Here is a 15,498-nt window from a genome sequence, read left to right on the forward strand (position 1 = left end):
ACAATAACCGAATACAATCTCTATCAATAGTTAACCTATGTAAAACACAATAACCGAATACAATCTTTATCAATAGTTAACCTACGTAAAATACAATAACTGAATACAATCTCTATCAATAGTTAACCTACGTAAAATACAATAACCGAATGCAATCTCTATCAATAGTTAACCTATGTAAAACACAATAACCGAATACAATCTTTATCAATAGTTAACCTACGTAAAATACAATAACTGAATACAATCTCTATCAATAGTTAACCTACGTAAAATACAATAACCGAATGCAATCTCTATCAATAGTTAACCTATGTAAAACACAATAACCGAATACAATCTTTATCAATAGTTAACCTATGTAAAACACAATAACCGAATACAATCTTTATCAATAGTTAACCTACGTAAAATACAATAACCGAATACAATCTTTATCAATAGTTAACCTACGTAAAATACAATAACCGAATACAATCTTTATCAATAGTTAACCTACGTAAAATACAATAACTGAATACAATCTTCATCAATAGTTAACCTACGTAAAATACAATAACCGAATACAATCTTCATCAATAGTTAACCTACGTAAAATACAATAACCGAATACAATCTTCATCAATAGTTAACCTACGTAAAATACAATAACCGAATACAATCTTTATCAATAGTTAACCTATGTAAAATACAATAACCGAATACAATCTTTATCAATAGTTAACCTATGTAAAATACAATAACCGAATGCAATCTCTATCAATAGTTAACCTATGTAAAATACAATAACCGAATACAATCTTTATCAATAGTTAACCTATGTAAAATACAATAACTGAATACAATCTCTATCAATAGTTAACCTACGTAAAATACAATAACCGAATGCAATCTCTATCAATAGTTAACCTACGTAAAATACAATAACTGAATACAATCTTTATCAATAGTTAACCTACGTAAAATACAATAACCGAATACAATCTTCATCAATAGTTAACCTACGTAAAATACAATAACTGAATACAATCTCTATCAATAGTTAACCTACGTAAAATACAATAACCGAATGCAATCTCTATCAATAGTTAACCTACGTAAAATACAATAACTGAATACAATCTTTATCAATAGTTAACCTACGTAAAATACAATAACCGAATACAATCTTCATCAATAGTTAACCTACGTAAAATACAATAACCGAATACAATCTCTATCAATAGTTAACCTATGTAAAATACAATAACCGAATACAATCTTCATCAATAGTTAACCTACGTAAAATACAATAACCGAATACAATCTCTATCAATAGTTAACCTATGTAAAACACAATAACCGAATACAATCTTTATCAATAGTTAACCTACGTAAAATACAATAACTGAATACAATCTCTATCAATAGTTAACCTACGTAAAATACAATAACCGAATGCAATCTCTATCAATAGTTAACCTACGTAAAATACAATAACTGAATACAATCTTTATCAATAGTTAACCTACGTAAAATACAATAACCGAATACAATCTTCATCAATAGTTAACCTACGTAAAATACAATAACTGAATACAATCTTCATCAATAGTTAACCTACGTAAAATACAATAACCGAATACAATCTTCATCAATAGTTAACCTACGTAAAATACAATAACCGAATACAATCTCTATCAATAGTTAACCTACGTAAAATACAATAACCGAATACAATCTTCATCAATAGTTAACCTACGTAAAATACAATAACCGAATACAATCTCTATCAATAGTTAACCTATGTAAAACACAATAACCGAATACAATCTTTATCAATAGTTAACCTACGTAAAATACAATAACTGAATACAATCTCTATCAATAGTTAACCTACGTAAAATACAATAACCGAATACAATCTCTATCAATAGTTAACCTACGTAAAATACAATAACTGAATACAATCTTTATCAATAGTTAACCTACGTAAAATACAATAACCGAATACAATCTTCATCAATAGTTAACCTACGTAAAATACAATAACTGAATACAATCTTTATCAATAGTTAACCTACGTAAAATACAATAACCGAATACAATCTTCATCAATAGTTAACCTACGTAAAATACAATAACTGAATACAATCTTCATCAATAGTTAACCTACGTAAAATACAATAACCGAATACAATCTTCATCAATAGTTAACCTACGTAAAATACAATAACCGAATACAATCTCTATCAATAGTTAACCTACGTAAAATACAATAACTGAATACAATCTTTATCAATAGTTAACCTACGTAAAATACAATAACCGAATACAATCTCTATCAATAGTTAACCTATGTAAAATACAATAACCGAATACAATCTTCATCAATAGTTAACCTACGTAAAATACAATAACCGAATACAATCTTTATCAATAGTTAACCTATGTAAAATACAATAACCGAATGCAATCTCTATCAATAGTTAACCTATGTAAAATACAATAACCGAATACAATCTTTATCAATAGTTAACCTATGTAAAATACAATAACTGAATACAATCTCTATCAATAGTTAACCTACGTAAAATACAATAACCGAATGCAATCTCTATCAATAGTTAACCTACGTAAAATACAATAACTGAATACAATCTTTATCAATAGTTAACCTACGTAAAATACAATAACCGAATACAATCTTCATCAATAGTTAACCTACGTAAAATACAATAACTGAATACAATCTCTATCAATAGTTAACCTACGTAAAATACAATAACCGAATGCAATCTCTATCAATAGTTAACCTACGTAAAATACAATAACTGAATACAATCTTTATCAATAGTTAACCTACGTAAAATACAATAACCGAATACAATCTTCATCAATAGTTAACCTACGTAAAATACAATAACCGAATACAATCTCTATCAATAGTTAACCTATGTAAAATACAATAACCGAATACAATCTTCATCAATAGTTAACCTACGTAAAATACAATAACCGAATACAATCTCTATCAATAGTTAACCTATGTAAAACACAATAACCGAATACAATCTTTATCAATAGTTAACCTACGTAAAATACAATAACTGAATACAATCTCTATCAATAGTTAACCTACGTAAAATACAATAACCGAATGCAATCTCTATCAATAGTTAACCTACGTAAAATACAATAACTGAATACAATCTTTATCAATAGTTAACCTACGTAAAATACAATAACCGAATACAATCTTCATCAATAGTTAACCTACGTAAAATACAATAACTGAATACAATCTTCATCAATAGTTAACCTACGTAAAATACAATAACCGAATACAATCTTCATCAATAGTTAACCTACGTAAAATACAATAACCGAATACAATCTCTATCAATAGTTAACCTACGTAAAATACAATAACCGAATACAATCTTCATCAATAGTTAACCTACGTAAAATACAATAACCGAATACAATCTCTATCAATAGTTAACCTATGTAAAACACAATAACCGAATACAATCTTTATCAATAGTTAACCTACGTAAAATACAATAACTGAATACAATCTCTATCAATAGTTAACCTACGTAAAATACAATAACCGAATGCAATCTCTATCAATAGTTAACCTACGTAAAATACAATAACTGAATACAATCTTTATCAATAGTTAACCTACGTAAAATACAATAACCGAATACAATCTTCATCAATAGTTAACCTACGTAAAATACAATAACTGAATACAATCTTTATCAATAGTTAACCTACGTAAAATACAATAACCGAATACAATCTTCATCAATAGTTAACCTACGTAAAATACAATAACTGAATACAATCTTCATCAATAGTTAACCTACGTAAAATACAATAACCGAATACAATCTTCATCAATAGTTAACCTACGTAAAATACAATAACCGAATACAATCTCTATCAATAGTTAACCTACGTAAAATACAATAACTGAATACAATCTTTATCAATAGTTAACCTACGTAAAATACAATAACCGAATACAATCTCTATCAATAGTTAACCTATGTAAAATACAATAACCGAATACAATCTTCATCAATAGTTAACCTACGTAAAATACAATAACCGAATACAATCTTTATCAATAGTTAACCTATGTAAAATACAATAACCGAATACAATCTCTATCAATAGTTAACCTATGTAAAATACAATAACCGAATACAATCTTCATCAATAGTTAACCTACGTAAAATACAATAACTGAATACAATCTCTATCAATAGTTAACCTATGTAAAATACAATAACCGAATACAATCTTCATCAATAGTTAACCTACGTAAAATACAATAACCGAATGCAATCTTTATCAATAGTTAACCTATGTAAAATACAATAACCGAATACAATCTCTATCAATAGTTAACCTATGTAAAATACAATAACCGAATACAATCTCTATCAATAGTTAACCTATGTAAAATACAATAACCGAATACAATCTCTATCAATAGTTAACCTATGTAAAATACAATAACCGAATACAATCTTTATCAATAGTTAACCTATGTAAAATACAATAACTGAATACAATCTCTATCAATAGTTAACCTATGTAAAATACAATAACCGAATGCAATCTCTATCAATAGTTAACCTATGTAAAATACAATAACCGAATACAATCTTTATCAATAGTTAACCTATGTAAAATACAATAACTGAATACAATCTCTATCAATAGTTAACCTATGTAAAATACAATAACCGAATACAATCTTTATCAATAGTTAACCTACGTAAAATACAATAACCGAATACAATCTCTATCAATAGTTAACCTATGTAAAATACAATAACCGAATGCAATCTCTATCAATAGTTAACCTATGTAAAATACAATAACCGAATACAATCTTTATCAATAGTTAACCTATGTAAAATACAATAACTGAATACAATCTCTATCAATAGTTAACCTACGTAAAATACAATAACCGAATGCAATCTCTATCAATAGTTAACCTACGTAAAATACAATAACTGAATACAATCTTTATCAATAGTTAACCTACGTAAAATACAATAACCGAATACAATCTTCATCAATAGTTAACCTACGTAAAATACAATAACCGAATACAATCTTCATCAATAGTTAACCTACGTAAAATACAATAACCGAATACAATCTCTATCAATAGTTAACCTATGTAAAATACAATAACCGAATACAATCTCTATCAATAGTTAACCTATGTAAAATACAATAACCGAATACAATCTTCATCAATAGTTAACCTACGTAAAATACAATAACCGAATACAATCTCTATCAATAGTTAACCTACGTAAAATACAATAACCGAATACAATCTTCATCAATAGTTAACCTACGTAAAATACAATAACTGAATACAATCTCTATCAATAGTTAACCTATGTAAAACACAATAACCGAATACAATCTTCATCAATAGTTAACCTACGTAAAATACAATAACCGAATACAATCTCTATCAATAGTTAACCTATGTAAAACACAATAACCGAATACAATCTTTATCAATAGTTAACCTACGTAAAATACAATAACTGAATACAATCTCTATCAATAGTTAACCTACGTAAAATACAATAACCGAATGCAATCTCTATCAATAGTTAACCTATGTAAAACACAATAACCGAATACAATCTTTATCAATAGTTAACCTACGTAAAATACAATAACTGAATACAATCTCTATCAATAGTTAACCTACGTAAAATACAATAACCGAATGCAATCTCTATCAATAGTTAACCTATGTAAAACACAATAACCGAATACAATCTTTATCAATAGTTAACCTATGTAAAACACAATAACCGAATACAATCTTTATCAATAGTTAACCTACGTAAAATACAATAACCGAATACAATCTTTATCAATAGTTAACCTACGTAAAATACAATAACCGAATACAATCTTTATCAATAGTTAACCTACGTAAAATACAATAACTGAATACAATCTTCATCAATAGTTAACCTACGTAAAATACAATAACCGAATACAATCTTCATCAATAGTTAACCTACGTAAAATACAATAACCGAATACAATCTTCATCAATAGTTAACCTACGTAAAATACAATAACCGAATACAATCTTTATCAATAGTTAACCTATGTAAAATACAATAACCGAATACAATCTTTATCAATAGTTAACCTATGTAAAATACAATAACCGAATGCAATCTCTATCAATAGTTAACCTATGTAAAATACAATAACCGAATACAATCTTTATCAATAGTTAACCTATGTAAAATACAATAACTGAATACAATCTCTATCAATAGTTAACCTACGTAAAATACAATAACCGAATGCAATCTCTATCAATAGTTAACCTACGTAAAATACAATAACTGAATACAATCTTTATCAATAGTTAACCTACGTAAAATACAATAACCGAATACAATCTTCATCAATAGTTAACCTACGTAAAATACAATAACTGAATACAATCTCTATCAATAGTTAACCTACGTAAAATACAATAACCGAATGCAATCTCTATCAATAGTTAACCTACGTAAAATACAATAACTGAATACAATCTTTATCAATAGTTAACCTACGTAAAATACAATAACCGAATACAATCTTCATCAATAGTTAACCTACGTAAAATACAATAACCGAATACAATCTCTATCAATAGTTAACCTATGTAAAATACAATAACCGAATACAATCTTCATCAATAGTTAACCTACGTAAAATACAATAACCGAATACAATCTCTATCAATAGTTAACCTATGTAAAACACAATAACCGAATACAATCTTTATCAATAGTTAACCTACGTAAAATACAATAACTGAATACAATCTCTATCAATAGTTAACCTACGTAAAATACAATAACCGAATGCAATCTCTATCAATAGTTAACCTACGTAAAATACAATAACTGAATACAATCTTTATCAATAGTTAACCTACGTAAAATACAATAACCGAATACAATCTTCATCAATAGTTAACCTACGTAAAATACAATAACTGAATACAATCTTCATCAATAGTTAACCTACGTAAAATACAATAACCGAATACAATCTTCATCAATAGTTAACCTACGTAAAATACAATAACCGAATACAATCTCTATCAATAGTTAACCTACGTAAAATACAATAACCGAATACAATCTTCATCAATAGTTAACCTACGTAAAATACAATAACCGAATACAATCTCTATCAATAGTTAACCTATGTAAAACACAATAACCGAATACAATCTTTATCAATAGTTAACCTACGTAAAATACAATAACTGAATACAATCTCTATCAATAGTTAACCTACGTAAAATACAATAACCGAATGCAATCTCTATCAATAGTTAACCTACGTAAAATACAATAACTGAATACAATCTTTATCAATAGTTAACCTACGTAAAATACAATAACCGAATACAATCTTCATCAATAGTTAACCTACGTAAAATACAATAACTGAATACAATCTTTATCAATAGTTAACCTACGTAAAATACAATAACCGAATACAATCTTCATCAATAGTTAACCTACGTAAAATACAATAACTGAATACAATCTTCATCAATAGTTAACCTACGTAAAATACAATAACCGAATACAATCTTCATCAATAGTTAACCTACGTAAAATACAATAACCGAATACAATCTCTATCAATAGTTAACCTACGTAAAATACAATAACTGAATACAATCTTTATCAATAGTTAACCTACGTAAAATACAATAACCGAATACAATCTCTATCAATAGTTAACCTATGTAAAATACAATAACCGAATACAATCTTCATCAATAGTTAACCTACGTAAAATACAATAACCGAATACAATCTTTATCAATAGTTAACCTATGTAAAATACAATAACCGAATGCAATCTCTATCAATAGTTAACCTATGTAAAATACAATAACCGAATACAATCTTTATCAATAGTTAACCTATGTAAAATACAATAACTGAATACAATCTCTATCAATAGTTAACCTACGTAAAATACAATAACCGAATGCAATCTCTATCAATAGTTAACCTACGTAAAATACAATAACTGAATACAATCTTTATCAATAGTTAACCTACGTAAAATACAATAACCGAATACAATCTTCATCAATAGTTAACCTATGTAAAATACAATAACTGAATACAATCTCTATCAATAGTTAACCTACGTAAAATACAATAACCGAATGCAATCTCTATCAATAGTTAACCTACGTAAAATACAATAACTGAATACAATCTTTATCAATAGTTAACCTACGTAAAATACAATAACCGAATACAATCTTCATCAATAGTTAACCTACGTAAAATACAATAACCGAATACAATCTCTATCAATAGTTAACCTATGTAAAATACAATAACCGAATACAATCTTCATCAATAGTTAACCTACGTAAAATACAATAACCGAATACAATCTCTATCAATAGTTAACCTATGTAAAACACAATAACCGAATACAATCTTTATCAATAGTTAACCTACGTAAAATACAATAACTGAATACAATCTCTATCAATAGTTAACCTACGTAAAATACAATAACCGAATGCAATCTCTATCAATAGTTAACCTACGTAAAATACAATAACTGAATACAATCTTTATCAATAGTTAACCTACGTAAAATACAATAACCGAATACAATCTTCATCAATAGTTAACCTACGTAAAATACAATAACTGAATACAATCTTCATCAATAGTTAACCTACGTAAAATACAATAACCGAATACAATCTTCATCAATAGTTAACCTACGTAAAATACAATAACCGAATACAATCTCTATCAATAGTTAACCTACGTAAAATACAATAACCGAATACAATCTTCATCAATAGTTAACCTACGTAAAATACAATAACCGAATACAATCTCTATCAATAGTTAACCTATGTAAAACACAATAACCGAATACAATCTTTATCAATAGTTAACCTACGTAAAATACAATAACTGAATACAATCTCTATCAATAGTTAACCTACGTAAAATACAATAACCGAATGCAATCTCTATCAATAGTTAACCTACGTAAAATACAATAACTGAATACAATCTTTATCAATAGTTAACCTACGTAAAATACAATAACCGAATACAATCTTCATCAATAGTTAACCTACGTAAAATACAATAACTGAATACAATCTTTATCAATAGTTAACCTACGTAAAATACAATAACCGAATACAATCTTCATCAATAGTTAACCTACGTAAAATACAATAACTGAATACAATCTTCATCAATAGTTAACCTACGTAAAATACAATAACCGAATACAATCTTCATCAATAGTTAACCTACGTAAAATACAATAACCGAATACAATCTCTATCAATAGTTAACCTACGTAAAATACAATAACTGAATACAATCTTTATCAATAGTTAACCTACGTAAAATACAATAACCGAATACAATCTCTATCAATAGTTAACCTATGTAAAATACAATAACCGAATACAATCTTCATCAATAGTTAACCTACGTAAAATACAATAACCGAATACAATCTTTATCAATAGTTAACCTATGTAAAATACAATAACCGAATACAATCTCTATCAATAGTTAACCTATGTAAAATACAATAACCGAATACAATCTTCATCAATAGTTAACCTACGTAAAATACAATAACTGAATACAATCTCTATCAATAGTTAACCTATGTAAAATACAATAACCGAATACAATCTTCATCAATAGTTAACCTACGTAAAATACAATAACCGAATGCAATCTTTATCAATAGTTAACCTATGTAAAATACAATAACCGAATACAATCTCTATCAATAGTTAACCTATGTAAAATACAATAACCGAATACAATCTCTATCAATAGTTAACCTATGTAAAATACAATAACCGAATACAATCTCTATCAATAGTTAACCTACGTAAAATACAATAACCGAATACAATCTCTATCAATAGTTAACCTATGTAAAATACAATAACCGAATACAATCTCTATCAATAGTTAACCTACGTAAAACACAATAACCGAATACAATCTCTATCAATAGTTAACCTATGTAAAACACAATAACCGAATACAATCTTTATCAATAGTTAACCTATGTAAAATACAATAACCGAATACAATCTTTATCAATAGTTAACCTATGTAAAATACAATAACCGAATACAATCTTCATCAATAGTTAACCTACGTAAAATACAATAACCGAATACAATCTTTATCAATAGTTAACCTATGTAAAATACAATAACTGAATACAATCTCTATCAATAGTTAACCTATGTAAAATACAATAACCGAATACAATCTTTATCAATAGTTAACCTATGTAAAATACAATAACTGAATACAATCTCTATCAATAGTTAACCTATGTAAAATACAATAACTGAATACAATCTTTATCAATAGTTAACCTATGTAAAACACAATAACCGAATACAATCTCTATCAATAGTTAACCTACGTAAAATACAATAACCGAATACAATCTCTATCAATAGTTAACCTATGTAAAATACAATAACCGAATACAATCTTCATCAATAGTTAACCTACGTAAAATACAATAACCGAATACAATCTTTATCAATAGTTAACCTATGTAAAATACAATAACCGAATACAATCTTTATCAATAGTTAACCTATGTAAAACACAATAACCGAATACAATCTCTATCAATAGTTAACCTATGTAAAACACAATAACCGAATACAATCTCTATCAATAGTTAACCTATGTAAAATACAATAACTGAATACAATCTCTATCAATAGTTAACCTATGTAAAATACAATAACCGAATACAATCTCTATCAATAGTTAACCTATGTAAAATACAATAACCGAATACAATCTCTATCAATAGTTAACCTATGTAAAATACAATAACCGAATACATGCTCTACAAACATGTTCAACAAATGCTAAATATGTTTTCATTTATTTATCCAGAGGCCATCTATTACATATTATTAACAGTAACATTTAAAGGGTAGCTCTATGTTTACGGATAAACATAGACATAAACAATTAAATACTGTTACCAGTGGCAATTACAGGGTAGCTCTATGTTTATGGATAGACATGGACAATAGCAAGTAAGAAGAGATACTTGGAAGTGATTTTACTGAGAGACTACACACAAGGGCTCTGCAAGCACCATAGAAAGGCTGCTCCAACTCTCTGAGTCTATACAAAAAGAACATTGGCCTTGTCATCCTCCAACGTGGTGCAAGTTTCCTATATCAGACAGCATAGACAAGATCAAATAGCTTACCATTGAAACACCACCTGAAAAACTGTTCATTCCTTTCAAGAAGTTCTGTGAACCAGAAGCCGAGGGTGCTACTCTGCCAAGAGACCTTTCTCCATGTGCTCGGCACTCTTGCATCATGCATGTTATCGAGGGCATCCCTCAACCCCTCTGACATAATGATTGTACCTATAGAAGTGATCATGTGTAAGAATAGTATACCTTACCTGTCTACTTACTTACCTACTTACCCACCTGCCTACATGTACCTACCGACATGTACCTACCTACATGTATCTACCTACAAGTATGTGTATCTACCCACGTGTATCTACCTGCATGTATCTACCTGCATGTATCTACCTACATGTATCTACCTACATGTATCTACCTACACGTATCTACCTACATGCATCTACCTACCTACATGTATCTACCTATATTTATCTACCTACATGTACCTACCTACATGTATTTACCTATGTGTATCTACTTACATGTACTTGCCTACATGTACCTACCTACATGTACCCATCTACATGTACCTACTCACATGTATTTACCTACATGTATCTACGTACATGTATTTATCTACGTGTATCTACCTACGTGTATCTACCCAAATGTATCTGCCTACCAAAGTCTTCAGAGCACAATCTGAAATACCAGAACAAATAGATGTATGCCAGGTGATGCCAGGTGGAGCAGAAATAACCAAAGGACTGTCTCACCCTCAACAGCTAGCTTGAGGTCATTCAACGTGCTCCTCACAACAGAAATGACTTTCTGCATTCGATCAAGTTCTTGTTTCAAAAAGATATTCAGGGGCTGCAGGTGGCCCATCTTTTTTAGTCTGTCTTTCACCTCATGGGCGAGATAGTTAGGGGGAAGTTTAGCCAACATCTCTTCTGCCAGTTTATAGACTGTGGCCTCCCTTGTCTCGCCACCACCACCTACAGATGGATAGTTTAAATCAGACCTAGTGAGATGCGGTACTATTGACTTAGTAGTGAAAGTGAGGTGAAATACAAAATAATATTCATACGAACATTACCGGACACAAAGCGTTCTTACAAAAACATGACAAACTTGATGCAATTATCAGATATCCAAAATATTTGACACTTAGATAATCTGTTCCCTTGCGGTACTTTAACTATTAGAAAGAGTGGCACATTTGACAAATTACAAGCAATCGCAATATCTTGTCTCATGACAGCTCAGTAATAATATTTACAGTCGATAACTTCTCCATTAATTATCCTGAAAAATCTGCTGGTTACGAGCAGATTTCGCAAGTATTATGAATATTGTAACAAGGGAAGTAAATCCTTCAGGTATGTTACAAAAACATTCTTATTCCTTACACTTACTGGGGGAGCAACACATCAATTTATTGTACTAACAAAAACGCAGGGAATAGGTGGCTTGGATATTTAAAACGCTGACTTAAACTGTCTGCCAGACTTGCATATGCGTTACTAAACTGAATGGTTTTACCCAAACTTTTTTGAAAATAATGTTCAAAATGCAATGTGGAAATAAACTCCACGTCATTTTAATTGAATAGAGAGAATAATAAACGCAATATTTTAAAAAGAATAATGCCAATAAACTGTCTATTACTTGAGCAGGACACTATCACACTTGATAAGCACTCGACCGCGATGTCACACACTGACAATGAGTTCAAGAGGTAATATTGCATCTCTAAAGAGATGACAATCTTGCACTGAGAAGTTGGAGACGAGGACAACGATCTGATAAGTGTGAAATGGAACATTTAAACTGTCAAGCAATTAATTGCTGGGGAGCGATGCTCAGGATCGAAAATGAAAAGGTAGCGGATTGACAAAGATTAAAACTACTTACTCCCAGAATCCTTAGGCTGTATATTCATTATCGTATCAAGAATGTCCTTGGCCATTGTGCTCTGATACGTGATATCGGCGTTAGGGTGTAGTCCAAATGCTTCAGGAGAGTCAACGTGTGGTAGATGCTCGATAAAATCTAAAATATCCTCCATCTTACCTACTCTTGGGATCCTGTAGCCTGAGAACACACATGTAAATGCGACAATTAGTGGAAATGTCAACTAGAGATGAAACTAAATTAAGAATCACCCACTCATTTTGTACAAAGTTCGACTCTAAGAAGCTGCAGCAAATTTAAATTTATTTTCACACAGAATGGGCACGTTCAAACGGAAAAGCAATAATTTCTACTTAGTGCTAATTTTGAGAATATTATGGAATCATGAATTATTAAGAATATCTGGGCTACGGTCTGCATTGAAAAATACCTGCCTTGCTGATCAGTTTTGTTATACAATATATATATAATTATATATATATAATTATATATATAATAGTATAATAATATACAGTGTCTGATGAGTGCTAAATATTTTAACATCTTTTAGCATGAAACTCCAAGTTATACAGTTTTTATCAAATTTTACACTGCTCTTTTATTATCTATTTTATAGATCAGCTCAGGAATCTTTGAGCACTTTTATGGACAACGGGGTACAATTCTGATTGTATATATATAATATTATAAAATGTTATAAAATATATCACCCCATGAAAGAACAATAACAGAGATGGTGAAGAAGTGAAACTGGACACAGTCATACCTGAACTGTAGCCATCTATGATAAACTAAAACAATGAACAACTGACAATGCTATTTTCCTATACATGACCAGAAAAAATTGAACCTACCTGAGTAAAACTGAAAAGCGTCACTAAACATCTGATCGCTGAACCAGACTTTCGCGAATGTGTTTAGAAGCCTTTTGTCAAAATCATCTGTAACACGGCCGCCATATTGAACTTCCCCAATCATATACCTGACCTATAATAATAATAATAACACAGACGTAATGATAATAAAGAGTTTAACTTGTTTCTTTTTTAGTGCCTGATGAATGCAGATATATAATTTATATATATATATATATATGTATATATAGTTTCCTCACCCCGATTAACCCGTATGGGTGGTACTTTCTGCTCCAACTCGGGTCTCCTACCAGAGACCTGGGAGTTTGAGCAGAAATTACCACCCATACGGGTTAACCGGGGTGAGGAAACAATTTATATATATATATATAAATATATATATCATATATAAATATATAGAGTTGATATATATAAATATATATCAACTCTTATTGGCAATGGGATTTGTCTCCCTTGCTGGCTCTGAGCTGCCCTGATGAGGCTTCAATAGCCGAAACAGTACTGTCTGTAGCACAAGTATATAATATATATATCTACAAATGTATAATATATATTTTTAGCTCAAGACTAGATATATATATCCAGTCTTGAGCTAAATTGAAGGTATTTACATATTTTAGCTAATATGTTAGTTGATGCCGGGGATAGCTGGGTCTTAAAACTTCTCTCTCCTTATATCTTTCCTTTTCTATGCATATGTGATATATGTATCCATGCTAAATGCATTCGACAATCACAGCCCTCGTATTGCACCATGTTCGTGTATATCCTATGAAATTGACAAGAGGAAAATGCAATGACATGAAAAACGACTACTACAACTCCTTAGTTCCACATATATGAGCGCATTCATAACATAATTAAACAAAGCTGTGAATAGTGAAAAGTAGAATTTAATTTTTGTGAAAAATTGTTAGACAAGAAAAAAAGGAACAATTTACTAGATAAATTTCAAAAAAAGTTTAATCACGTTTTAAAACCAAGAAGCCCTCTAAATAGTAAAGCTTATCACTTGACTTTCTTACTAATCGGATTGGTAAAAATCCAAAATGGCGGCTACCAAATTACTTGATTGGTATTAAATTTTTTAAAACTACAAAAATTCTCAAAAACTTGATTTGTAAAACCTTCTCTGAGACGGTTGTAGCCAACATGCTCATTTTCAACAATGGCTAATTAAGAATGTATTAATTATTAAAAAGAATTAATTAATCAAGAAGCCTATATGGATTAAAAAGCATGCAATCACACAGATTTATCATTTTATTTCTATTGATATCAATATTCCACTTAATTTAATTTAAACCCATGACAATCTATTATAAATCAAATAGTGCTTAGTTATCCAGAGCAGTCCTTCACCTCATGTGTGCAAAGAGGCCTCTACGCAAGCTATACTATATTTCACATATCCCCGATGCGTAAGTTATAA

The 15,498-nt window shown here is 29.3% G+C and overlaps 1 protein-coding gene across 1 annotated transcript in view; it reads right to left on the reverse strand.

Annotated features, from left to right (window-relative positions):
* Positions 1-15,498, reverse strand: part of LOC137390801 (dynein axonemal heavy chain 8-like) — a 93,653-nt gene that overhangs the window by 12,583 nt on the left and 65,572 nt on the right. The window contains exons 72-75 of the mRNA XM_068077118.1: positions 14,046-14,178; positions 13,192-13,371; positions 12,051-12,272; positions 11,344-11,508 (exon numbers count right to left, since the gene is read on the reverse strand). Of these exons, the coding sequence (XP_067933219.1) occupies positions 11,344-11,508; positions 12,051-12,272; positions 13,192-13,371; positions 14,046-14,178 (700 nt within the window). The remainder of the gene's footprint in view (positions 1-11,343; positions 11,509-12,050; positions 12,273-13,191; positions 13,372-14,045; positions 14,179-15,498) is intronic.

This window comes from Watersipora subatra, chromosome 3 (genome assembly GCF_963576615.1).
Source record: "Watersipora subatra chromosome 3, tzWatSuba1.1, whole genome shotgun sequence".
NCBI lineage: Eukaryota > Metazoa > Bryozoa > Gymnolaemata > Cheilostomatida > Watersiporidae > Watersipora > Watersipora subatra.